This window comes from Lichenostomus cassidix, chromosome 4A (genome assembly GCF_008360975.1).
Source record: "Lichenostomus cassidix isolate B80296 chromosome 4A, HeHo_3.0, whole genome shotgun sequence".
In the NCBI taxonomy this organism is placed as follows: Eukaryota; Metazoa; Chordata; class Aves; order Passeriformes; family Meliphagidae; genus Lichenostomus; species Lichenostomus cassidix.
The window spans coordinates 3,542,187-3,568,012 of NC_139485.1; the positions used below are offsets into that span (position 1 = coordinate 3,542,187).

General features: G+C 50.9%; 1 protein-coding gene across 2 annotated transcripts in view; it reads left to right on the plus strand.

Moving 5' to 3' along the window:
- Positions 1-348: 348 nt before the first annotated feature.
- LOC146437307 (gamma-aminobutyric acid receptor subunit alpha-3-like) overlaps positions 349-25,826 on the plus strand; it is a 69,740-nt gene continuing 44,262 nt past the window's right edge. The window contains exons 1-3 of one of the 2 annotated variants that reach the window (XM_085060105.1): positions 349-490; positions 9,297-9,425; positions 13,427-13,548. In XM_085060105.1, coding sequence (XP_084916231.1) covers positions 9,337-9,425; positions 13,427-13,548 — 211 coding nt within the window. In that variant the 5' untranslated portion in view covers positions 349-490; positions 9,297-9,336. Of the gene's footprint in view, positions 491-9,296; positions 9,426-13,426; positions 13,549-25,826 lie in introns of those variants that run through there. The other variant, XM_085060106.1, reaches the window with a different exon arrangement.

The following is a 25,826-nucleotide window of genomic DNA, read 5'->3' on the forward strand; positions in this document are numbered from 1 at the left end:
GGGGGGTGCCCACCTTCCTGCGGGAGCATCAGCGCCTCGAGGAGCTCCCCCCTTCAACAGGTAGGGAGCAGCCAGCCCTGCTCCGCTCACCCTGCTGCGCCGAAAGGATGGCGGTGCGCTGAGGCCGGGGCTGGGCGGAGGAGCCCGGGGCATCCATCGCCTGGGGAGGTGGCCCCGAAGCGGGGCTAACACAGCGACCCGTCCCCGCTGCCTACGCTGCGGGGCGGGCAGCTCGGCACAAAGCGGGTGGGTAAACCCTCCTCCGGGGCGCGGGGAGGAGGAGGAGGAAGGCGGGGGGATGCTGCTCCCCTCCCTCTCTCCCTGCTTCTGTGCCTCGCTCGGCGCGGCCGGAGCAGCGCGCAGGCGGCACTGGCAGCCCCGGCCGGGCGGCACGGCCAGGGGGCTGGGGCGCGGAGCCCTGCGGAGCCCTGCGCAGCGCTGCGGAGCCCAGCGGGCTCCGGCCGCCCCCGAGCCCCCCGCCGGGGCACAGGTGAGTGCGGGCGGGCAGCGGCGGCGGGCGCGTCCCTCTCCCCCGGGGCTCCCGGCGCACAGCCACCCGGCGGGGGCTGACGCGGCGGGCAGCGCGGAGCCGGGCCGGGCATGGGGCTGCCGGGGCTGCGCCGGCCCCCGGGTATTGTCTGGGGGTCGGTGGACAATGGGCGGAGCGGCGGGGGAAGGGGGGGCTCGGCCGGGTGTTCGCGGGTTCGGAGCAGCCCCGCTCCCGCAGCGAGTCCCGCGCGTGTCGGTCCGGAGGGGAGCGGAGCGGAGCGGCAGCCCCAGCCGTGCCCCGGTGCTCCCTGCCGGGCATCCAGCCCGCCCGCCTGGCACTGCCGCCGGGAGAGCGGCTGCCGGGAGAAATGCCTGGACGGGGGCAATCCTGAGCGCCCTGGCTGGAGCCGGACGGGGGATGCAGGGGAAGGGCTGAGCGGGGAGAAGGGTGTAGTAAAGCAAAGTCGGATTTCTCCCTGAATCCTGCAGCCAGGCCTGCAGGGCACAGGGGCTGTGTTGGGCTGGGGAGGGAAAGGAGTTTTGGGGTCTGCAGTTTCTGAGGCTGGTGTGAGGGGAAAGGGGAAAAGAGCTCCAGTGCTTTTCTCCTTCTCCCAGAGTTACTAGGACTGAGATATGGATCATTAAAAAGGAATAGCCTAATGCAATTAAGTGGTAGACAGTCCCCACTGCAACACTTATCCATTGTTCCTCGCTCTGCCTTCTGCCAGAATGGTTCTCGCCTGGACAAGAGAAGTACAATTGAACAAATAGTTCATTTCCCTGGCCAATTACATCTATAGTGTCTCCCTCGAATCTGCTGCTGACTGGCTGCAAATGCAGCAGCGTCCCCAGACAGAAACAGAGAACCAGGACCCTCTGATGAGACTCACGCTGCTGTGGGCTGGCAAGAGCAGCTCCCAGTGGCTGCTCACCCGAGTTGTTCTGATGGCAGCAGCAGAGCAGGTTTGCTCCCTCACCTCTCCATTCCCCTAGTGCCCTTCTGGGGAGCGCAAAGAAGAAAAATAGCAGGTGCTGAGGCAGGACCAGCCCACAACTAGAAGATGCTACTTGTGGTTCAGGCAAGTCTTCTCGTTTCTGTGGTCTGTCTCTTAACTTTCTCCTTGCCCTGGAGGATGTGGGATTTTGGGGTGTTGTGAGGTGATGCTGTTTCGGTGGAGTTTTGCCAGCCTGCCCTTCAGCCCGTGCCCGTGGCGCCTGGGTGCCCCGCAGTGCACAGAGGCAGGAATGCTCGAGCCTGACCCTCCCGCTCATTTCCGAGAGAGCTCCGAGCAGCTGGAGGGATTGCAGCTGCACCTGGGCCCTCGGCACACACTTGCCTGGAGGCTGCTGTGTCCTTTCCCTTGGAATCTCCTCCTGGTTCTCAGTGTGCAGCCGAGCCCAGCGCGTGGGGAGGCACAGATGCATTGTCTGCACTGCTGCGAGACACCCTCTGCACCGGGGGACTGCTGGTTCACCTCACTTTGGAGCTTCTTATCACAAGTCTGCATCATGGAGCTTTTCTCCTTCTGTTCTCTCTCCTTTCCTCTCCCTTTGTCTGTAGACTGCTACCTGTCCCACTTCACTCTCAGCTTCTCCTTTGCCTTTTCCTGTTTAATATGTTCTTTCACCTCAGTTTCTTTTTGTCTAAGTAGACCATGTCCTCTTCAGCCTGCTTCTCTCAACACTGGAGGCAGAGCCCAGCCCCTCATCTCAGTCAGAGTATTCCTGCCAACTGTTTACAAAAAGTAGCACAATACCCAGGCTGAACACTGACATAATTACATACCCAGCCAGAGAGTGTAGTAAATAATCCAGCTTTTCAGGCTTTTGCCCAGTGGTGAGTCTTTTGCCATCTCCTTTGCCCATGGGCTAAATGTATTATACTTGGCTTGCATTTACTCATATTCTGGAAGCACGGAGTCAGCGCAGCCGGTGCAGCCGTGTGTGGCATCAGAGTGGATGTGCAGGGATGTCTTGCACCATCCCCACTCCCTGTGCCTGTGTGCTTCATGTGTCTGAACCTGCTCCTGGGGCCAGGCTCTGACCATCGTGCTGGGCAGCTGCGGGGGCTGCCAGGGCAGGGACAGCTGCTGAGGTGTGGGGATTGTTCTGTCAGCGAAGGAAAGATGGCTCTGGGGTGAAGGTCAAAAGCGCCAGCAGAAAGAACCGCAGGGCTTGGTGCGCAGCGTTTGCACTGCTGGCCAGTTTTCCAGAGGTTGGTGTGCACAGGGAATTGCAGACCGTGGATATTGTCAGCACGGTTGTATTTCCAGTTGTGATTGTGAGCCTGGGTCTGTCTGCAGTTGCTTTGATTGTGAGTCAGTCTGTCTGCAGTTGCAGTAGCTGTGAATCAGTGTCTGCCTGTAATTATGTGGGTGAATCAGTGTTGGCTTGTTACACTATGAGTGCAAATGGTTTCCCATAGCAGTTGTGGGTGTGAATCACTCTACAGTCCCTCTGGATGTGTTTTTGAGTAGAGAGATGCAATACTTGGATTAATTTTGTTTTGATGAGGAAAAACTGTCAAGCAGCTTCTCATTTTGGAAAATTAAAGCTGGGTTGGGAGTTGGGCACAGACCTTATTTCTTCGTTACCAGCAGAACAACTTACAGAAGAAATCCACTTTAAGGCTTGCTCCCAAGATTTACATGTTGATCTAAACCTTTAATTTCTTTGCCGGGTGCCTCTGCTTCCGAGTGTCTTCATCTGCTGGCATCCCTCGCAGAGCCGCAGACAACACATTTGGTAACCATCACGTGTGCCTCGTACCTTCTGTGTGTGGCAGATTCATGGGAAGGTTGTTTATGGCTCGCACAGTGTGTGTGTGTTTGCAGGGATGAGCCAGTGTGTGCCTCTTGGGCAGGAGAGCACAAACATTTCCATGCTCCTGAGTCGAGGACTGTGTGGTTCCTCTGCCATGCACCCCTGACTGCGAGCCAGGGCTGTTTCTCTAAGTAGGTAGTAAACAGCAAGTTTGATTCAGGTGGATGGAGGTACTGCTGGCTCTTTCTTGCTCTCTGATTTCTATAAAATGCTGTAGTAGCTTCTGCCCTTCAGCAGCGTCTGTACAGACAGAGCTAAACGAGGGGCAAGCTGGAGAAATGCAGGCGAACTCAGGAGATGGATGGGCCCAGTGGGCTGGGTCCAGGCTCCCAGAGCCAGCCTGGCCCTGAGCTGGGTGCTGGCAGGGCTGTGTTGCCTCGGTGTGTGCTGAGCTGGGTGTCTGTGCCTGCGCCGTGCGGCTCACGCGGGCGTCCCAGCCAGCTCCGCGCAGAACAAAGGGATGCAAACAACCTGGGAAGCAAAGGGATGCCAGGCAGGGGCCTTGTGAAACGCCATGGGGTCTTACTCTGCCTCTTCCGGGCTCCCAGATGAACTGTGGCTGCTCATTGCCGCCCCTGCCCGCAAATGAAAAGATGTTTTTATTGCGAGGGAGCCTCCTTTTTAGCTGGAGTGATTGGGAAGTGAAGAAAAGCCTCCCCAGCAGGGACACAGGGCAGCGTGTGCCTCGCCTGTGTTTATTGCTGCTGCACTAAGCGCTTGCTGGCTGCTGTCTCTGCGGAGAGAGCTTGGAGCTTTGCTCAAGGAAGCACTAAAGAGGCACAGCAGTGCTGACCAGGAGCCTGGTGTGCTCACAGAGGGTCAGGGACAGCTGGACAGAGCACAGCCCGTGCAGGCTGGGTGATTCTGTAATCCTTGAGGGGTGTTGAAGGACCTCTCCTGCTGCCTGGGACCTGTTTTGGAGAGGCTCCAGTGCAATGAGGAAGGGCTTTAATGAGCTTCTTGTGCTGTGCAAGTGCCCCTGAATTTGGGGGTAAAAATGCAGGTGGTGTGAGGTCACCTACAGTGCTGTGCTTGGCTGTGCTGCTGTGCAGGTGGGCAGATGGTGCTTGGCACCACCAGGGTCTGTATCACCCTCTCCTTCCTGCACCAAGTGCTTTGATCTGAGCTTTTGGGCTGAGGGTGCCTCTTCTTCCCAGTCTCTTTTCCAGCTGGCTCCCAGCATCAGCTCCTCCCTGAGATACCTGACCTGACAAAAGATGTGGGGCTGCTGCAGGTCCGAGGGGCAGAGTGGGAGCTGTCAGGGCTCTGCACCCCTCCAGCTGCTGCCACTGGGGTCCCTGCATGGCGTGTGGGAATGCTGATCTAGTGACACCACAAGTACACAGCACCTCTGGGTGCCCTGCTGGGGCAGTTATGTCCTTTGGACTGGTTTGTGACTGCTGCCTGCATGGTGAGGCTGTTGCTGAGTGAATCAGATTGTTCCCCCGGCTGTGCACGTTCTCAGGAGGCAGCAATTTGGGTGAGATACTGGTGTGACTCTCACAAATGTACCCAGGTGGGTTTATGGGCCTCTTCTGCCTTCATTTTTCTGGTGTTTGCAGTACCCCCCTCTCTGGCCATTCTCTCAGGGTTTTTTTCAAGCTTTACCTTTCAGTCTCCACCTCCAGAGTACTGTTTCTTTCACTTGTCAGCAGTAAGCCTGTGCTAATCACTCTTACCTAGGAAGGCACTTCAGAACAGAATATTTAATGGTTTCTAGAATAAGGATTTCTGGGAAGATCAGGCTCAGTATGCCAAGTCAGGAGATACCCAATGTTGGCATAGTTACTAGGGCACCTTGCTGATCGGGAAGGTTCCAGCACTTTTTTTGGTTCCCAGACCCATTTCAGTGGGAGCAGGAGCTGGAGCGTGTTACCATCTTGAGGGGAAGGATGCTTTTCCAATTCCTTGTTCCCAGCACATCCAACAGGAAGATTGTATTCCCTGGAGTGTTGCTGTACCGTGATGCTCTGGAGATTGGACAGATTGCACGTCTTGGAGAGGAGTGGGGACGTTTGCAAAGCCCTTAGGTGTGTGCTTATAAAGACACCTGCCCAGCACCATGTGCTGTAAACTTCAAGTATTGCTGGATTCCAGCTGCAGAGTGTTAGCAGGGCTCCTTAGAAAATCTGCATTGGATTCAGCTGTGGAGGTTACCAGCAACTGCACAATTAGTGCTGAATGCATTTGCTAACAGTGCCATTAAGGAATGAGCAATGGACAGATGGAGGGAGGAAGTGCAGGGCTGCTCTGAACACATCCCATCCCTCTGGACTCCATCTTGCACAGACACAGATGAGAACCAGAAGCTCTGGGGAGGTGTTCTTTAACTGACATGAAAGAGGGGATTCAGTCTAAAGAGTTATACCACTCTTTTCTGAGCATGGAAATTTTGGCATTCTGCGCTTTTTTCTTCATAGACATTGTGCAGTTTTCCCTTCAGCAAGTCCTAGTAAGAGATTTGGGTGTTTTTTTTTTTTTTCTTCTTTGAGGCTGTTAACAGCCAGTTAACATTCCTAAACCCTCGCTTGGTTTACATGCTGTTAAACGCACCTTGCCTGCATCCTCCCTCCCCTTTCCAGAAGATCGGGGATCCCTGCAGGTATTCAGATCAAGGCGTTGACTGATCCAGAGCTTTCCTGAGTGGGAAGTGACAGCTGAATAGCCTTCCACTGGACAGCCCCAGCATGGGCTGGAGGAGCTCCAGTGCCTCTTTTCCGGAGGCACACTCGTGGGTGTTTCCATCCTTTCCCTCTGCTCCAGCTGGTGCAGTGCACTAGGGACCCCTTCACCTGCTCTGCCATCAGCATCCTCTCCAAGAGCCACTCTTGTGTGCTAAAATCTGCTAAAGGAGCTCAGTTACTGGGCTGTTGAAACCTCAAGAGTGATTTTACAAACTGGTTTTATTAGGGAGGCTGGATGGCCAGCAGCTGTTTGGCTTCTAAAGCTTGCACCAGATGGGTTCTTGCATGTCCTGGTGGCTGGACTGGGGAGAAGTGATGCTGAGAGCTGCTGTGCCACAGGAACCACACCAGGAGCTGGCTGTGGGGAGCTTTGGAAGATCCCTTAAACTCCTGAAGGGTGGAACTCTCTCCTCTGCAAAAGCCTCCTTGTGTTTTCCAACATGTTTTCTGCTTGGGAACAGGGTGATGAGCAGGACTGGGACTGCTTCTCAGTCCATCTCTATGTGTGAAGTGGCCAAAGAACAAGGAAAACACCTGCAGCCTCTTCTACCCAGCTTCCCAGGAAAAATACAGCGCATGAACCCAAGGGAAGTGGCAGGAAACAGTGCCAAGGTGTTTTGCATGCTCTCTTGTCCTTCCTGAGTCCCTAAGTGCAGCCATAGCAAACCCCCATTTCAGAGGTGTTCTTAGTGTGAACAAACTGAGATGTGACTGGCTAAACACTCACTTGGGCAAGTGGGGAAAACAGATTTTTCTCCCAGTGCAGGTTTGTAGAACTGTTCTGAGCACAAATTTGACTTAGTTCGAGTAGCCCTGTTATCCTTGGCTAGCATCTTCCTCGTCAGAACTATCCAAAGTAGAAAATTAACCTTCATCTCTGTTTAAGATTGAAGGAAAACTCTATGAATTAGGTTTGGTGGAAATGCAGTTGTTTAGAATGTTGTGGCACAGACAGGACACACCTACATGGAAGATATTCTGGATTTTGTCACTGTTCCTGACCCTCTGAATTACCTTGTTCCTCCATTTTCTGGTACTGTTCTTTAGCTTCTCTTTTCCACTGCTGGTGCATAAGCTGCCCCATTCTTGGTCTCACCAAATGTGATAGTGATGGCCCTAAATATTCTAGAGGAGCCACAACAGTTTCTGCAGAGCCAGGAGGCACCTGCTGCCAATCCAAAGTGTCCTGGTTTGTGTGGGTATCCCTGGTCCAAATCTGCTGGCTGTGCAAATTCTGCCCAAACAAAGCATTTCTTGAAATCAGCAGTTGAAGGGAAAATGTTGATTTCAGTAAAAATTTTCAGCGGTGTTTTTGGGAAGGGGAGAGGAAAGACGGCAATGGTTTGGTTTTTGGTTTGGGGTTTTTTTTGGGGTTTTTTTGGTGTTTTTTTTTTTGCTTGTGGCTAGTGTTTGAAATTGCCTTAGGAAAAAGTCAATTAAATTCTACTGTGCAATATGCAAGTTGAAGTGAAATGAAAGGGAAAAGTTGAAAGGAAATCTGTTGAGAAGCCACTTCTTGAAGAAGTTCTGAATTTGCCTTGTAAGAAACATCAACATTTTATCTGTCCTTGTCGTGATTTGGAACGAGTCTTCCCAAAATGTTGGAATTTCCCACAGAACAGATGTTCAGCCACTTAATTTGTGCCTCATCAGCAAATACTTGAATTTCCAAGACTGTGTGTCTCTTCTCAGCTGGAAGGTGGCAAGAGCCAGAGGAGCCATCCCAAATCAGGGCTTTTCTCCACAGATCTGTGGGTGTGTCCATGCCAGAGGTTCCTGCAGCATCCTTTGGAGTGAGGATGAGCTTCCCTAGGTGGGATTCAGGTAGAATCCTGATTAAATAAAGCCTGAGCACACTGTGCCTAAATTAATCTATGCATTAATTTTTGCAAGGATTTAAAGTGAGTGATAGGGAGGAAGATAAAGGTAACTAGGGCCAAATGCTGGGTTTTTTTTTTTCCCCCTGTGCCTGCTGTTCGTGAATATCTTGCCAGAACAAAAGCTGAGGTGGGTGGTAAGGACTGGTGCTGTCTGGCTCTTACCTTCTGCCTGCCTGGCAGCTCGTGTGCTCCTAGAGCTAAAAAACAAGGATCAGGCACAGCCTCCAGGGAGCCTGTAGGGCCAGAATGCTGTGGGGAGACCAGCTAAGTGCAGAAATGGGACAGAACACGAGCCAGCCTGGCCTTGTGCCTCTTCTCTTGCAGGGACAGGGGTAGCCAGGAACACATTGAGGACAGCTGTGATCTCCTGGTGTTTCCATCCTGCTTGGCTGAGCCCCCTGCTCCCTCTGCATGGGATTTCTGCTGAGAGTGCCCCTCTGCAGTATCCCTGGGCAGAAACTCCTGCTCCTTGGCAGCACTCAGATAGTTCCCCTGCTCCCTTCCTCCTGGGGCAGCCTCAGCTGGCTGAGATTTGCCATCCAGGTGCTGGGCTTCGGCTTTCCAGCCAGCACCTCCTGGAGGGAGCTGCCTGAGGCTCTGCAACATTGAGTGGAGAAATCCAGAGGTCACATTCAGCTGGCAACAGCATCTCACCCTGGTTTCTGCATGCTGTGATTGACTGGGGCCTTCAGTGCTGGCTCTGGGGGCTCACAGGGGCTGCCTGTGCCTGGCTGCCACGGTGCTGAATCCCCTGAGTGCCAGACAGGGAGTGTGGTGAGGGGGAGATGTCACGACAAGCTGTATTTATACAGGCTGTTGCTCGGCAGTGCTGCTCCAAGGTGCATCAACATAATGAGATACATAAAAGGAGAAGGCAGTTAAATGTGCAGTAACATCACAATAAAAGTAAAACTGAGCATTAATGAAAACTCTGAGCACACTAAGTGTAGCGTCGTCGAGCATTCCCAGCACCTTGGCCCTTGGTGGTCAGACTTAATAATAATTTCTGGCAGTGTCATTATCAGAATTAAATGAGGGTTTAACTGTCTAGAAAAAGATGCTGGGAGGAAAAAATGGGTCTTGAGACAAGTGGTTCTGCCGTGTGGATGTCCCCAAGGTAGCAGAGGTGCCAGGTGAGCTGGAGACTGCTGCGAGGGGCAAGTGCTGACTGAGGCTGCAGGGTGAGGTGGGGAAGGGATGGGGTGAGGGTTTTCTGTGGATGTACCTGCTTGGCTCTGACCCTGTGCTGCCACTTCCCAGGGAATGATGCTGCCTTGGGTTCCTGGGGGCTCCCCGAGATTTCAAATACAGGACCCCAGAAATACTGACTGCTGCCCAACATGGAAAACTGATCTGTCTGCTTCCCCTAGTAAATAAAATCTCTTCTCTCCTCTTGTTCCCCTCTGTCCCTCCCTGGCAGGTTTTGGAGGCTCATTTTCCAGTGGCTACACGCTGACACCATGGCGCTGAGGCTCCCGGGAATGGGGTCCTTCTCCCTCCTGATCCTTGGAGTCCTGGTCCTGCTTCTGGCTCTCCCTGCTGATGCTGGGTAAGGTGGTGAGCGCTGAGCTGTTGCCAAGGCTGCAGTCCTCTTGCTGAACTTAAATATCCTGGGGTCAGTAGCTGGATGAAGTAGTCCAGGGGAAAGCACTAAAAAGTGTCTGTGCTGTGTTTGACCCTCCTTTTGTGCCTGTCCCCATGCCTTCCACTCGGGGACTGTTCAGTCCCTAACGTGGCTGACATTGGCATTATTTGGGGACAGTTGTCAGCATTTTTTGCAACAAAACCTATTTTCAGATTTGGCCTCTGCACAATTCATTCTGGGCAAGGGCTCGGCTTGCTTGAGTTTTAAACTGGAAAAGAGATTCCCCCACCCCATTTAATATTTCAATACTGTTTTAAAGGAAAGAAAATGAATCTGCTTCAGCTGTTTGGCTGTTAATGGTGCAGTGACCCACAGGCAGCACACCTGGGGTTCTCTGCCAGCCCTGGCTGGGCTTGCTGCCCTCCTGTGCCTGGGTGTGCAGGCTCTGGCTGTCCTGGCAAGGAGAGTGCTGCTGCCAGCCTCAGCTTCCCAGCCTCTGGAAGCTGTCTGGAAGGGACAAAAACCTGTTAGTCCGTGACAGGCTCTGCATCCCGACGGAGCCTTTGCTGGGCGAGCTCGGGGAGCCCTTCGAGGAAGGGAGACAGAGATGCTGCCAGCTGTGGGGAGGGAGGAGCTCTGCACAGAGGGAGAGAAATGCAAATAATACATGACTCGTATGAAATATTTAGAAAAGCCTTTAGAGTGCCAGGTATGGACACTGAAATGCTGCCTGCTGTTACAAGTCCGATAGGGATCAAGGATCTTCATGCATGAAAAGATGTCAGTGCTGCTCCTCCCGCCCTGTCCTGCCTGTTTGGCTTTGTCTGCTTGGATCTGCCTTGCCCTGTAAATGCTGTCTCTGCCCTCCAGCCCTGGGCAGTGCCCTCTCACCCCCTCCCCACCATGGCTGTGGGGTTGGCACCATCCCCAGTGCCTGCAGCTCTACCTTTTTCTCCCCGTCATGTATTCACTGCTCCCTCAGCACCTGCCATGCAGGATTGCTCAGAATATTTGTCCCTAGGAGGATTTGCTTCCTAAATGGTGTGTGAGGGGACCCCTGTGCTGACGTGGCACAGCTCCCCGGGGAGTCTGTGCACAGGTGGCAAGGTAATGACTTTTCCTCAAGCCTGTCCTAATTAAATTTGCTGTAAACCCCCATCCTTCCTGCCTAAAGGATTTTAATTAGTTCAAAACCTTGATCCCCACATCTCTTTGCAGTTCCTTTATGCCTTGCTAAAGGGCAGCTTTAGCTTTGTGGTAAGGTGAGGTGAGGCAACCCAGAGCTTTCCTGGGAAAGGAATTATTAGCCCAGATCAGGTGCCAGGCAGGGATGCTGCTGCTTCTCCCCAGCCTGCACCTTCCCTTGTCCTGCCTACGCTGCTCTTCCCCCAGCAAATCCCACACTGCTCGCATTGAAGTCAAACCCTCAAACGTCAGGCTAAGTAAAACAGCTTTGAAATTTGTAAACTCATTTTTCCCATCACTGCTGAGCCTCCACCAGGAGCTCCTTCACAAAAATCCATCCTCTCGCTCTTTATATGATGGGTAATTTTTAAAGATAGCTTATAAAACATTAATGAATGAGCTTTCATGAGCATGCTAGCTATTCATAAGTTATAGATGGTTATATATACTCATCAGCAGACACTGGGACAGATTGCTTTTAACCATGACATCTATTGAAAGCTGGTACAATTGAAACTCTGCTAATTACTGCAGGCATTTGTTAAATTTCTCAAAACTCCGCTTACCTGCAGGGAGTTCAGGTCCAGATGAAAAGCCAAACCCGGAGTTTTGATTCAGATGGAAATCTTGGAGGCTGTGATGCAGTTTGTGATGTCAGGAGTGTTTTGGATCTGGCAGGTTACATTAGGGCTGGGTTAGGTGTTATCCCAACTCCTCACTTCTATATCCTATGGAAACTGCAATTTCAACCCTCCCTGTGCTCCTGGAGGCTTAGCTTCCTGCCTTGGCCACTCCTACAGGTATTGCTTTGCTAAAAAACAGAGGCCAAGTGGTCCTGTGAGAGGTGGGACCTGACCCCTAGAGAAGTGGACCTTGGGCACTTGAAAGGCAATTTCCCAGAGTGTTTGGTCAATGAAGCCAATGAAAATTAATGTCAGAATTGCCCAAAACGGAATATTTCAATTAACTGCTGCATTCTAAATAGTATTGATTCAGCCTGACTCTAAAAGTACCCATACCATGCTCTCAATTTTTCCTCTTTTGCTAGGAAATACTCTCTGCTCTTCTTTTATCTTACTGAATCTGGGTTTTCTCTTGGGTGAACCTTTGACAGAGAACTCCAAGCCAGGTCTGGTACTTGTCACCTTCCTGCCCCTTCACAGTGTATTTACAAGTGCACCAGTAGTGTCCGGGGTAGCCAGTCTGACCAGATGGGATGCAGCAGGATTAAGCTTTGAACTCCTTAAATAATATTCCTTTTTCTGGGTTGTTTTTTTTTTGTTGTTGTTGTTTTTGTTTTTTTGTTTTGTTTTGTTTTTCCCCAGTTGCTTCTTGATGCATGCTCAATCCAGTGGCTGCCACGCATCAAAGGAAATAAGGCTGGGGTGGGAAGGGAAGGGGCAGAAGTGTCAGAAAGCAACTATTTAGGGGCTTCTCTTCCCCCAGGGTGATATTTCAGATGGTCATAGGGTGCTGTCCTTGGTAATTGCAACCATGAATTGCACCTCCACCACCTCTGGTTTGTGCCATTCGTGGTCTTCCTCTGGCCAGTGCTCCCCAGTTATTTCCTTCTCCATTTAATGCCAATTTACCAGTGAGGGTTTCCCTGCTCCTGAGGGGCTCCTGGAGTCACTGCTGAGGATCCCTCTGCGCCAGCAGCTTTATTTCCCCTGCCTGCCTGGGCTTCCTCAGACATCCCACTGCCTCTCTGTGCCTCTTAATCTTTTTTTGGCCTCATTTGTCTCTCTCTGATTTCCTCTTCCATCTTCCTTGAAAATTCTTCATCTCTATAGATTTTTCTTTTTTGTTCTCTGTTGCTTAATTTTCTGCCTTTCCATTTGTTTTGGTCCTAACAGCTATTTCAGCTGGGGAAAGCTGTGCTTGAAGCCACAATGCTACTGTGTCATCTGAAATCTCTTTTAGAGGCAGGTGGTTCCAGGAGGACTCCCAGGCTCCTTTTCTGTTGATTGAAAGGGAGACACAAAATGCAAATGTATTATTTGAGCCCTTGTGTTTGCAAAACTGCATTGAAGATTTTGTTCAGCGAGATGTGCTTTTTGAGAGGAATTTACTCCTTGTTTTATTCCACCTGGGGCAGAATATGTTCTGAGGAAATCATCTTGTCTGGGGGCTTCCAGGCTTCTTGTGTTGAGTAGAGATGGGAATGTGGAAACTCATTTGTTTTTATAAACAGGGGAAGTTCAGCAAACAGCAGAAATGGTTCCCTAAGTGTTTTAATGATCAGCCTTTAAGCCTGATTTACTGAATTTGTACTTCTGTCTCCCCTCTTCCCAGGGGCAGAGATCTTTGAAATGGCTCAATGTGGCAAATAACTGGTGTCACTTCTTCCATGCTGCCTGTGAGGAGATGGTGGCACTTGAATAACTGAGCTTCCCACAGCCTCTTTTCCCACAGGAAATACCCATTCCTAGGGGCAGGCAAGGGGCACTTGGGCAGGGGAAGGTGTTAAAATAGCCCTGTGAAAATAGGGCTCCTAAACAACTCCCCATGGTGCTGCTGGCTCTGAGCAGGGAAAGGTGGGGAGGGAGCAGTGCTGAGGGCTGTGGGGACAGAAAAGACTTGGTCAGAAACACCTTGTGGTGATTCCTGCAATCACTAATCACTAATCATCACTTTATGAAGAGCTGAGCCCCATCCTGCAGTCCAGGCTGGAGCAGGAGCCAACATCCCTTCATTCCCTGTCCCTGCTCAGAGCCTGCACACCATAGGTTTCCCGTGTAACATTTTTTCCTGGTTTTTCCCTCCTCTCCATGTGCCAGGCTCTCTCAGAAGCACGTCTCGGATGTGGTGGACGACAGCAAGGACAACATCACCATTTTCACACGCATCCTGGACCGGCTCTTGGATGGATACGACAACCGCCTGAGGCCTGGGCTCGGAGGTCAGTCGGGTGCTTCCCACAGCTGTGTGCCTTTAGCAAGGAGAGGCAGCACAGATGACTGTTTAATAAGTCTGGTGCTGTCAGGAGGAGAGGCTGGGTCAGTGCCAGGCTCAGCCCGGGGCTGTTTCCCTGTTTTGAGTCTGTTTTGCTGTTTGGTGTCCTGTGGGCTGAGAGGTGTGAGTCCCTGGGTGCTGTGGTGGCCTGTGATGGTGCAAGGACATGCCTGCAGATGGAGCAGCTGTGGATAGACTTATTCCTGCTGTTTTAGAGGCATTTCAGAAATGCAGATGCATTCAGAAAGGAAAGAAAGGCGTTGAGGGGCTGTAGTGTGTCCGGAGAAGAGAGTGGAGCTGGGGAGAGGTCTGGAATACAAGTCTGGTGAGGAGCAGCTGGGGGAGCTCAGCCTGGAGAAGAAGGTGGACATTCTCACTTTCTACAACTCCTGAAAGAAGGTTGGAGCCAGGTGTGGGTCAGTGGGTCACTCCAAGGTCAAGAGTGATAGGAAAAGAGGAAATGGCCTCAAGTTGCACCAGGGGAGGCCTAAATTAGATACTAGGAAAAAAAATTCACAGAAGGGGTTGTAAACACTGGAATAGGCTGCTTGGGGTAGAGTCACTATCCCTGGAAGTGTGGATTTGGCACTTGAGGACATGGGTTAGTGCTGAACATGGTGCTGGTGCTGGGTTGACAGCTGGACTTGCTGATCTTTTCCAGTGTGAACCATTCTGTGATTCGATACCACCAGCTTGCAGAACCTTCAGCTCATGTTGGTGCTGCTTTTCAGTCAGTTTGCTTTGCTACAGAGCCTTTATCTCAACATCTTCTCAGTTCTTTCCTATGCAGCTGTCACCTGGCAAGCTCTCCCCCTGTGCTGCTCTGGGCACCGGGCACTCACCCAGCCCTGCTGCCTCCTGAGCTGCATTCAGCGCTGCTGCTGCTGCTGCAGAGCTTCTCTGGAGGCACCTACACTTGTCTGAGGTGCTTCAGAAAGCTAAACTGTGGCACTCACCTTCCCACCTAATGCCTACAGCTACAGTCAGTGTGATATAAGGGGGCAGAAGTAACGGGGAGATGTGTGGGGAAGGCAGATGAGAGGTGAGGGAGACATGGCCCTGGGGGCTTTCCTGGTGCATTGTTGCTGTGGCAGAGATGGCCTGCTCAGGTGCTGACAGCTGTGTGTCTCTGGGGCTGCTGAGGGGATGTCCCTGCACTGCTCTGAGCTCTCCTGCTCAGCAGAACTGTGCTGCTGGACTGATTTCCACCCAAAGCTGGAGTCACCATGTGCTGTCCCATTTTCTGAAGGTCCTGCTGCCAAGAGCTGCTTTCCTGAGCATGCTGATGGGATCTCCTGGAATGGCACCTTCCTTCCCCAGAGTAGCCTTGCCTCTTCCAAGCCCTTGTCCACCTCCGTGCCCCAGCCCTCTGCCCTGCAGAGACCGCACCAAACCTGGAGAAAAAGGGCTTTTCCAGTGAGCATCTCCATCTCTGCTGTGCTGCAGGACCCAGGCAGGAAAGGGTTACAGCGTCTGCATAAGCAATCAATCAGTTTTATTGCTTTTGTTGCTTGTTTCTTTCCCCCAGAATTAACTGTGGTCCCACTAATAGCTTTGCTTCCTCAAGTCTCCCCGATGGCTGTATTGATTTAACTGAAACGAGTTCTGCAAGGGGACTGAGGGGGCATTTCTGTTCACTGTAGGCTCAGCTGCAGACAAGCCCGTGCAAAGTATTAACAAGAGGACTCCCAGGAGCCCCTTGCTGGGGGAGTTCAAACCTTTCCTGGAACATCTTTGCTCTCTTGCTTTAGATCCTTTAATAACGTGTTTAACATAATAAATTGCCTTCTCCTGAGCCAGCCACTGCATGTTTAAAGACTTGCTTTCACCTCTGTGTTCCTGTGGTGAGGTGCTCTGGCAGACCCAGATGGGAGGTGCTGACAAGGGCTGCAGGTTTTGGGGGCTCTTTGAGTTGGCCTCAGTGTGTGTGTGTATGTGTGTATGGAGCAGCCTGGTGAGCAAGGCTCTCCCCACTTTTAGCTGGACCTGTTTTTCCCAAGGCTGAACCCTTGGATGTCTCTCAGGAGGAGGAGGAGGAGGATGATTAGAGGGAAGGACCTTTCCCACTGCTCCTGCTGGCCAGAGAAGCAGAAATGGCCCTGCTGCAAACTGCAGAGTTTGGGGTTAATGGAAGAGCCTGGGGTGACAGTCCAGGGTGATGTGAGGGCTGTGAAAGTGATTGCTTTGCTCCAGATGAGCAGCTGTGCTGTGTGGGACTGGGTGATGGACAAGGAGCACTGGTGTTCCTGTGAGACAGCACTGGGCAGGCCCTGTCGTCTCTCCATTTCCCTCAAGAATATCTTCCACTTGCTTTTCTGAAGATGTCAGGCAAGAGCATCCCTTAGCACCCTGCAGTCCATGGAAAGGGCAGAGTTGGAATTGTAGGCTGCTGGTAGGATGGAGTTCCCTAAATTGGGGTAACCCATGTGAAGCAGGACATGCAGGCTCTTTGCTTGCTGGTTCTCCTGTCTGTATGGGATCCCCCTGCAGACCTTTGGGATATGGAGTGCTGAGCAGGGTTTGGGGCTGCAGTACCTCTCAGGGCTCTGCAGGGCTGTGTGTGCTCAGTCCTGTCTCCCTCCTTCAGCTTCCTGTGTGCCAGGAACTGAGCAGTGTTTGTTTAGACTTGGGGAGAAGACACTGTGTAAGCAACAGAGTGTTAATGTGGTGACTTCTCCCCTCAAGATAGCCTCTTTGTATTTATTTTCTTATCCCCTCTGTTTTCACCATCTGCTGCCACCCACTCTAATAGCTCCCATGCCAGAGCTCCTCTTCCCACCAGGATGCTGCAGACATGAGCTGAAGCAAACCCGTGCTGAGGCTGCTCAGGAGTGCTGGTGCTGCAGAACTGGCTCCAGGTGAGGGTGGTGCTGGGCCTGGCTGCTGCTCCTGTCCCACACAGGACACATCCTGTCCAGCCAGGGGTCCGTGCTGTCCTGAGGCAAGGGGAGCTTTGTGAGCATGGTCCAGGCTGAGTGAGAAGAAGAAAGGTGGCTGTCAGCCCCCTCCTTCTGCAGTGACACCCTGTAGCACTGGGGACATGACCATTTGTGTCACAGAGTCTGGCAGGAGGTTTCTCCCTGTCTCTGCCAGCTGAGCCAGGGCTGGAATCGTCTTGGGAACAGAGCTGAGTCTTTGGCCTCATGACCACTGAAAGACAGTCTGGGCTTGGGGAAGGGGCAGCTGCATGAACAGATAATCTTCTAGGACTCACAGTGGGGAAGGAGAGGAAGGAAGTGTCATCAGATAACCTGAGTTTCCCCAGGGAGAACACGGGGTAGATTGGTTATTAAGTCAGAAGAGGAACAGCAGTGGCCCCCGAGGGAATGGAGACATCTGTTGTCATGGCCAGCCTTGTAGGATCAGAAAATGTCCCAAGACAGCTTCTGTGGACAGCACTGGCCTCTGCTCCTGGTCTGGAGCTGTGAAGTCACACAGATCCTCTGCCCAGCCCTGAGGGGCTGCAGTGGGAAGTGTCTGTTTATTGCTCTCAGGTTCTCCTTGCTGGGGCTCCCTGATGCATCTGGAGCTTCCCTGGAGCTTGCAGGAGCAGAAGAGAGGAGATGTTGCCACGAGGAAGAGGTGGAACTGCCTGACAAAGGGAGAGATGTCCTGTGCCCAAAAAGAAGAGATGCTCAAGGCGTGGGATGCAAATGGTGGGACCACAAACGATGCTCCAAGAATGATGGATGCATGAAACTCCCCTGTGTGTCCTGGCAGTCCTTACAGGGCCAGAGTGATGTCCAGCACAGTTCACCACGAGGGAGAGTGCAGTGACTGGGGATTTGAGGGTCAGACTGCCTGATCCATGGGGCCAGGGCTGTGCTGGAGGTACATTTGGGGTAAGGGTGAGGAACCCAGAGGGCATCTGGAGCAGAGCTGGACAAAGTCTCTGTATTGGCTGGTTGGGAAGTAATCCAGAAAACTGATGGCCTTTTCCAGGGCACACCTGGAGGAAAAGATTTTGCCCCAAGGAAGAGGAGAAGGGAGTAGGCTGGTCAGTTTTCTAAAAGATGAGTTGTAAATATCCCAGATAAGCCAGTTTCTCCAATTGCAATTAAAAAGTAATTTGTACCATGTTAAGCAGGGATCGATCAGTGTTATCCCTCCTGGATGCTGCATAACTGACGAGGTCACTCATGGTGTTTCCTTGAAGCTTCTACAACATCTCTTCAGTCCCTGAATGGCTGACTCAGCCCTGGACTTACTGTGTCAGCTCTGTTTTGCCAGTGGTTTTGATCTGTAGCCACCTGTTAATATTTATCCTGCTGTTGTATTTCCATTATTATTTTGTCAGCGAAGTGCACCTCAGTTGGAGTTTCCCTCATTTCCTCTTTCTGCGGTGCAGTGTTTCTTCCTGCTCTTTTAATGATGGTGTAGTTTGGCAGGATGGCTCCTGAGGAACATCTGTATCCCTGTCTGGCCACCTGTGTTTCACTAATACAGGAGCTGATGGCCAAGAGGTTTTGGATTTGGGTTCAGAGCTGTTCCTTTCAGGTTGAGACATTCCAGGAAGTGCTTGTTGTGTTACAGCTCAGTGCATCTGTCAGTTTGACCTGACCTCCTGCAGGTGAGGGCTTGTCTGTTAGTGTGTGAGCATTAATGCAGAGGGGCTGAAATAGTCAGAATAATTAAATTACAGAACTGCTTTCTCTTGCAAGTACAGTGTTCTCCAAGATGAAACAGCGAGACTTTATCTGTCAGGCAGGATCCAAGTAGAAATCTGTTTGCAGTGAATGTAACCTGTAACAGTGGTAGAAATTGTTAAATTGTCCAGATTGAAGTTTGCAGAACTTCTATTTCTTAAAATCTGCATGAGACATTGAAATTGTCCTTTTCACCTGTGTGTGATGAAGCTGCCTCCAGTTTTTCATAAACATTATCTAGATCTACTGTTTGTGTGAGAGAAACATGAAATGACAAACACAGTGGTCCTCTGTGGTTTATTAGGAATTCCTAGGGTTTCAGGTCTGTGTTTAATCTGTTTTTCTGTCTTAGTGTTCCACTTCTCCCAACTTCTCATGTCTTCTCTCTGATCTGACTTCATGCTTTATACTGGCTACTCCAGGGAGGAATTTGATCCTAGGAAATTTTCTTAGGGAAGAAAAAATCCATGTCTTATCTCAGATTTTTGTCTTTGTCTGAGCTTCCTCGATGAGTTTTAAGTCGACGCTGAGGCATTGCCTGAGCTGTGTTTCCTTCTGTGTTTACCTTTCTGGGCAACGGGGACCCTGCTCTGTCTCGTCAAACCTCTGAAGTTATGATCTGTGAACAAATTAAAGAAAGGTTGTCTCCCCCTCGGGGGCAGCTCTCCCCCATGCTTTGCCGTGGATTTGCAGAGCCCCGGTGCAGAATTCCCGGTGGTGTTAGTGTTCAAATCCGAGAGCAGGCTGTGTGTGAAAAGGCTCACACACATCACAAGGCAGGCGAGCAACACGGCCTTGACAGCTGTGCCTAAGGGTGGAAGTCTGCTCTTAAATAAGTTATGAGTGTGCTGAGGGCAACAAGCCCGGATCAAAGCTACAGGGATATCACAAACACTCGGGAGGGGTCAGGAACCCATTGTGAAAAGAGATGGATTGCTTTGGGTGTGAAACAGCACCTGGCTTTGGGGCAGCCCCAGGTGCTCTGGGGGCATGTGGCAGCTGGCAGTGCCACCGCAGGGCTGTGAGTGGGTCACCACGCCGGGTCCCTGCCCACCACCCTCTGGCAGGGCAGTCGGGTGGCCAGTCCGTCACCAGCTGTCCTTGCTGTGCACGCTGCAGGGCTCTCCAGAGCAGCCCAGCCAAGCCCCCAGGCTGTGGGGCTGTGGTTTGTGAGGAGGGGAAGGTGTTTCTCCTCCTCCTGTGGGTGCCTTTTCTCAACTGCTGCTTTCCCTTGCTGGGTGTGTTTCCAGCAAGGAGCTGCTGACCCCACTGTGTCCCCTCGTGTGTAGGCAAGAAGATTTCCCCCAAAGGGTGAGAAATTTTTCTAGGCAAGGGAAGCCATCTGGAGGGGATTTTTGCCCCAGTAATGTGTGCTGGAGTAACATCTCGGAGCTGCAGTGCTGGATCAGACACCTGCAGTGAAGCGGTGAGAACGCCGGGCAGCTGATCCCTGCCCGAGGGGGAGCTGCGGCTGTGTCAGAGATGGGATGATGGTGTTTGTTTATAATGACTCTGGAAGGGGAGAGCTGATGTTTCAGCATGTTGAACATGTGTTAGATGGGTTTAAGAACATTAGTAGATGGTGTTAAAGATGGCTATAAACTGCTTGTGAGGATGTCTTTATTGATCTGTTGGACTATGGCAGCTTCTCCTTTATTAGAATTCCCATTCGTTCAGTCCCATGTAAAGGATTTATAATGTGTCTTTGATATGGATTGAGAAATAAGATTTCTTTATTGGATGTTGTGGAGTTTAAAAACAACTTTAATTGGTTTATTCTGGGAAGCTGGTGGTGGAACAACTGGGCAAATACTGAGGAAACAGCAGCTATTTTATTTGTTGAGCTAGAGGATAAAATGTTTGCAGTAGTTTGTGTAGTAATACTGAGGCACTGTTTATGTCTGATGAGGCAAAGTCATTGATCGTGTTGGTGGTGAATTTCAGCCCTGATCCATCTGGAAGGAGCAATCAAATCACATCTATCTGAGCCCCCTGTGGAGGGGGGATTAATGCTGCTGATTCAAACCTGTTAGCTTCTTAATGCCATTCCATTTATTTAAAGGTTATTGTTTGATTAAATAAAAATACTGGAGTGTTTGTGAGGGTGGAAGATCCATGGGGCTTTGGGGAGTGCTGCAAGATTATGAGGATAAACTGTGCAGGGTCCCTTAGACAAATACTTTTAAAAGTCAGAGGGAAATACCCTGTTGCAGTAAGTAGCAAAACTCTCACCTGATGGGGCAGGAAATTCCTGTAATATTTCTTTTTCTGCTAACTGTAGCTTAACTTTAAAAATGTGCCTCGGAAGGATGTGCAGCTAATGTTTATTAAAAAAAAAAAGAGTGCTTGTGGAGTGCTGACAATGACAGGCACAGAGTATAGCCTAGAGAGGGATTTTAATCTGCAATTTGCATTGTGAGAAAAGGACACCCCGTTCTCTTTACCTTCTGGAAGGATATAATTCAAACCAAAGTGTCGAGAACAACAGGTATGGAAGAAGCATATTATTTCTTTTTTTCCCCTCTCCCAGCCTCCTGGAAAATCCTGTTGATGACAAAGTTCAGGCTGAGTCAGTGGATGGAACGACTCGTGAGTGGAGCGAAATAAATTGTGTCTGAAAAGTCAAGGTGCTGTTTCAACATGGCAAAAGCCATTTCAGAAAGCTCTGGGTTGGAAGGATCAGGTCTGCTATAGATAACTTTGTTGAGGAAAGGATCTGAGGACCATAACAAACCCCCCAAAGCACAGCAATTAGCTGTGCCAGCAGCTCTGCACAAGGCTTACTGCATCCTTCACAGCTCTTGTTGAGGAAGTTTTGTACCCATATGGACAAGACCAGGTTTTTTTGCTGTCCTGCATTCCTACTTACTCACCTGAAGACTTATCTCATCATGTGGATGTCACTTCAGCCAGCTAAGGCCACTGTCCAGCAAAAAATGAAGCTGTAAGCTCTGTTGGTTTTCTTTTTCCCCCCAAGCTGTGTTTTCTGTGAAGGGTCTGTGCACATGTGGGACTCGAATTCCAGGCTTTTGTGCATGAAAGATTAGAGCTCTTCCCTTTGGAGAGATGCACCTGGTCTCGCCTGAGAATTTGAAAACGCCTTTTCTTAGGAAAGGGCCTTGTCTGCTTTCATGAGGAAGGGTTAAAGAACAAAAGCATGAAATCTCCTTTCTTCTTCCCTGATCAATCTAGCCATCATTATGAGAGAAGCTTTCTGATAGCTTCTCTTTGTCATGTAATGTTAATACCATTAAGTCCACTTTGGCAAGGGAAGCGATGTATAATTAATTTGCAAATCAGTAAAGTGGATGTGATTTTTATACAAAGGAGAAGGTCTTTAACTGCAGAAGGCTTTGTGTGGGCATGGCCATGCTTGGATGGGACCTCCCTCGAGCATCCCTTTCCCAGCAGCTCCCCTGTGGGTTCCATTTGCTGCCCTCCAGGAAAGGGATTGAGTCTAACAAATTAATGGGACCCAGGTGAGGCAGGGCTGAGGTTAGGAGGGTGCAAGTGCCTCTGAACACCTGCCCAGCGAGCTGGCTGAGCCAGCTGAAAATATCTTTAAGATTTTACCTTCATCCACTGGTTTTGTTGATTTTTTTTTTTTTTTTAAGCTTTGGCTCTATTTGAATTATTATTATTTTGATGCAGAATGCATTAAAAAGGGACAAGGAAAAAATCCAAACCCTATCCGGACTGATTTGTTCCCAGAAAGATGTTCAATTTTGTATGTATAATTGAAAGGGGCTAAATATAGCTGTATTAATATTTATGGGCCTTCTGTTGGAGTCAATACAAGAGTTGCTGTTCAAGGCAATTAAGCTTTACCTTTTCACATGTAGGATTTCGGTGTTTGGAGATGACATTAGTGGTGTGACCTGCATCCAAGAGAGAGAAAACTAAAAGCATGCCATCATCTGTCGAGTATGATACCCTGTATTTAGTGCTGTTTGCTGACAGGCAGTTTGTCTCCAGTGAGGGTGATCTCTCCAGAGCAGGGCTGCTGTCTTAATAGCAGGGAAAATCAGTGCTCTGGGAGGCTTGCAGAACTGTCCCTGCTGTGTTTTGGGTGCAACAAGAGTCTCGTGACACCAGAAAGTGAGGTTTGCCCACCTCTGCTGCCTGGGAGAAAGGGAAAGTGATGGTGGTGGCACTTCATGGATGCCATTTGTCTTCACCCCATCCACGCTCCGGAGCTGGGGCAGGGCAAATGTGACTGGTGAGTGGAAGTGCACGGGGCAGGGAGGGCTCTCGTGCCTGTCTGCAGGGATAGTCACAACCTTCATGTCAGCAAAGCACAGGGAAAGCAAATCCTGTCCAGGCTCTGAGCTGCTGGAGGGAGCTGAGCACAGGGAATTAGGTCGTGGCTGTAACGATGAAAACAAGTCAGTTTGTGTTAATAACAAAGGCAAAGTGATGGTGTGCTGGATTTCTAAAGCACTGCCTTTCAAGAGAAGGGTATCACTGGGATAACATGACAAGAATCCTGGCAGTGGCTGAATTGCCCTGCATTGCTGCTTTTTGGGAGCTGCAGCTCCTCACTGCTCCAGTTAACAAAGAGCTGTTTGGTGCTGTAAAATCTCTCCCTGATAGGGACTGGCTGAGTCCTGCCTGTCTCCTAAATTTGATCAATGTGTCAAGCTTTTCCTTCCTTCCATCTGGATCTGCCTTTGGGAAGGAGGGCTGCAGCAAGGAGCATTGGTTGGGGTTAACCTGCCCTCCCCAGGGTTGCAGATGGAGTTTGGCTCAGTGATGCTGAGTGTGGTGCTCATCCCTTCTCCAAGGACTCACAAATTCTGAGTGGGTGTGTTTCTGTTCTTCCCCTGGTGTGTGGTGTGTTGTGGTAGCTGGAAGCCTTTTAAGCTCCTTCAGTAACCATCGGGGGGTGCATTTGCTGAGGATTTTCATTAGCTTTGGCTGCTGGAGCACAATGGCTGCTTAAACAGGGAGGGGAAAGTGGAAATCACAGGGCACACCTGCCAACGTTGAAACAGGGGCCACGCTCTTAGTGGTGGAAAATGAGTTTTCAACTCCAAGTGGCCCTTTGGAATTCCACCTCAGCTCTGGGGATTGGCTCTGGGTGAGACTGACCCCAGCACTGATATTTCCAATGACATAATCCTTGCCCAAAGGTGCTGGCTCCAGAGCAGAGGAGTTTTCCTTGATGTGCCTGTGAGTGAGCCAGTCCCACCTCATCTCTGTTCCCAACCAAGGGCAAGCTGAGCCATATATTAAGGAACAAGGAAATTGCACCAGTTAAATTTAAAAAACTCATTTAGCTAAAGCAGTGTAAGCGCCCATGAATATTTATCTGATGTTATGGAAGCGTGTGGACTCCCACCTACTTTATTAAATTGATTTTCAATAAAAATGCAAGTGGAAGACGTTTGATTAATGGCTGGTGGGACGGGACAATTAATGGGAAGTCTGGAGTCAGCAAGAAGTGTCCCCTGAGCCTGTGTGTCCCTGCTCGAGGCTGGGCTAAGAAAATGTTTCTAAACTCCTCCGAGGGACACCAGCAGTGTTTAGCTGTGTGGTTTCCACGCTGGGATGAACAGAAGCTGCATTTTGGCTGGTGCATGGTTTTGCTGAGGTCCTGACCTTGAAGCCAGCGGGTCGTGTTTGCTCCCAGTGCTCTGATTTTCCCTGCTTTTCCCAGCCCTCAGAGCAGGCTGCACCCGAGAATTCATCCCAGTAGCAAGCTCCAGCGCTCGTGTCGGGTTTGAGTGAGGCTCCCTGGGCCTTTGCATTTAAACATGCCTGGGATTAGCTCCATCAGCCTCCAGATCTGCTCAGCTCCTACCAATTTCCTCGCTCGGATTTGTCTCCTGGAGGAAGGCAATTTGGAGCTGTAATGTTACAGCTCTATTAAGGATCTCCAGCGCGGTTTCCCGCCGGGATCCTCGCGGGGCTGGTGCCGCCTCTTTCCGAGGAGCTGGCAGGAGATGCTGACTGGGGGGCAAGTGAGGGGACCTGGGATGGCATCCTGGTCACTGGGGGCACCTGGACAGCCCTGCAGGGCCTGGGGGCTCACCTGTCCCCGAGGGCAGCAGAGCAGGGGGCTCCTTGCAGCTTGGAATAGAAACTCTCCCTGGGGTCTTGTGAAAAACCTTGGGAAGGATGTTCCACCTCCCGTTTTCTGCAGGGATTTGCAGAGCTGGGGTGGAGGGTTTTGGGGGTGATGGTTAGGAAGGGGCTGTGTGGGGGCAGGCAGTGTGTCTTAGTGGGGCAGGGAAGGCTGGGCTTAGGCAGGGAGGTGGCTCAGTCTCACTTCCCTCAGCTCCACACCTGTGGGCCCAGAGAGGTACCACAGCCCCATCAACCACTGAAACAGTGCCCAAGTGGCACCAGATAATACCTGGGGCACAAATCCTTCCCCCCAGCCAGCAGGATTGGAGCTTTGTTGCCCTCACCCCTTCCCAAGGGGCACCCAGAGAGCTCCAGGCAGACGGCCCAGGGAGAGCATCCAGGGTAGGGACAGAGCAGATGCTCCTCATGCTGCACCTCCAGGATGGAAAGGCTCCTTCAGTCTCCATTCTGCAGTACTTTGGGGTTTTCTCTACATGCAAATGTGCCAGCAGAGAATGGGCACAGACACTGGTTGGGCTGCTGTGCTTGCTCTCCTGGGAGCTGGGCATGGACAAGAGTGATGGGAACTAAAAGGAATTAAAGAAAAAAAGGGAGCAGGTGCTGGCAAATGACTCTATGGCAGGAAAAGAGAGGAGAGTTGTGGTTGAAAACAGAAGCTGAGGAAAGGCAGATTGGCAGGCAGCATATTTCTGGAGACAGCTCTCTCCTCTGTAGGCTGAGTCACCTAAGAAACGTGTCAATAAAACACACTCTCGGGCACTGTCTCTAATAAATATATATTTAAGAGAGACATTTCTTCAAAACTTGTGCTAGGAGATGTCGAATTCTGAAGGGATGGCATGAAAAATGACATCTCCAGTGGAAGCAGAGAGTTGCCATGGGAACTGGAACGCTTTGAACATACATCACTAAAACAAGAAAACATTTTCCCCAGCAAAGGAAATTAAAAATTACATACATCTGGAGGCATCTGCCCTCTGCCTGTCTCCGATGGGAGTATCAGAGTATCATGCAGCATATCATAATTCATGTAGTGGGCAGGACTGACAATTCCGTATCAGTGGCTGAATTTTTGTGAGTAACTGTGATAAAAAAAGCCTTCCTGTCCTTGGGACAGGCAATGCTGGTGTCTGAACAGTGCTGGGGAGGGGGAGATTTAGAGCCAAAATGGTATTTCCTCTAAAATTTCTCTGCTCAGCTGGGGATAAAACAACTAAGCCCACCTCGCCTCATGAGCATGACTCCACTGCTGCCAGGGGTTGCTGGCCCCGTTTGGCAGCCAGAGACTTTTCCTGGGAAGCAAGGGGCAAGGCAGGTGAGAGGGGATGTCCTGGAGGAGCACAGTGCATGTTTGGGGATTTACCTTGTGCTTTGGAGACTCAGTTTTTCTGTGCAAGTCTTTGGCAGCAAACCCAGGAGGAGTTATTTGCACCTGGCAGTCTGTGCATTTCTTTCTTTCCTTTTTCTTCCTTTTCCAGTGTACTTCCTT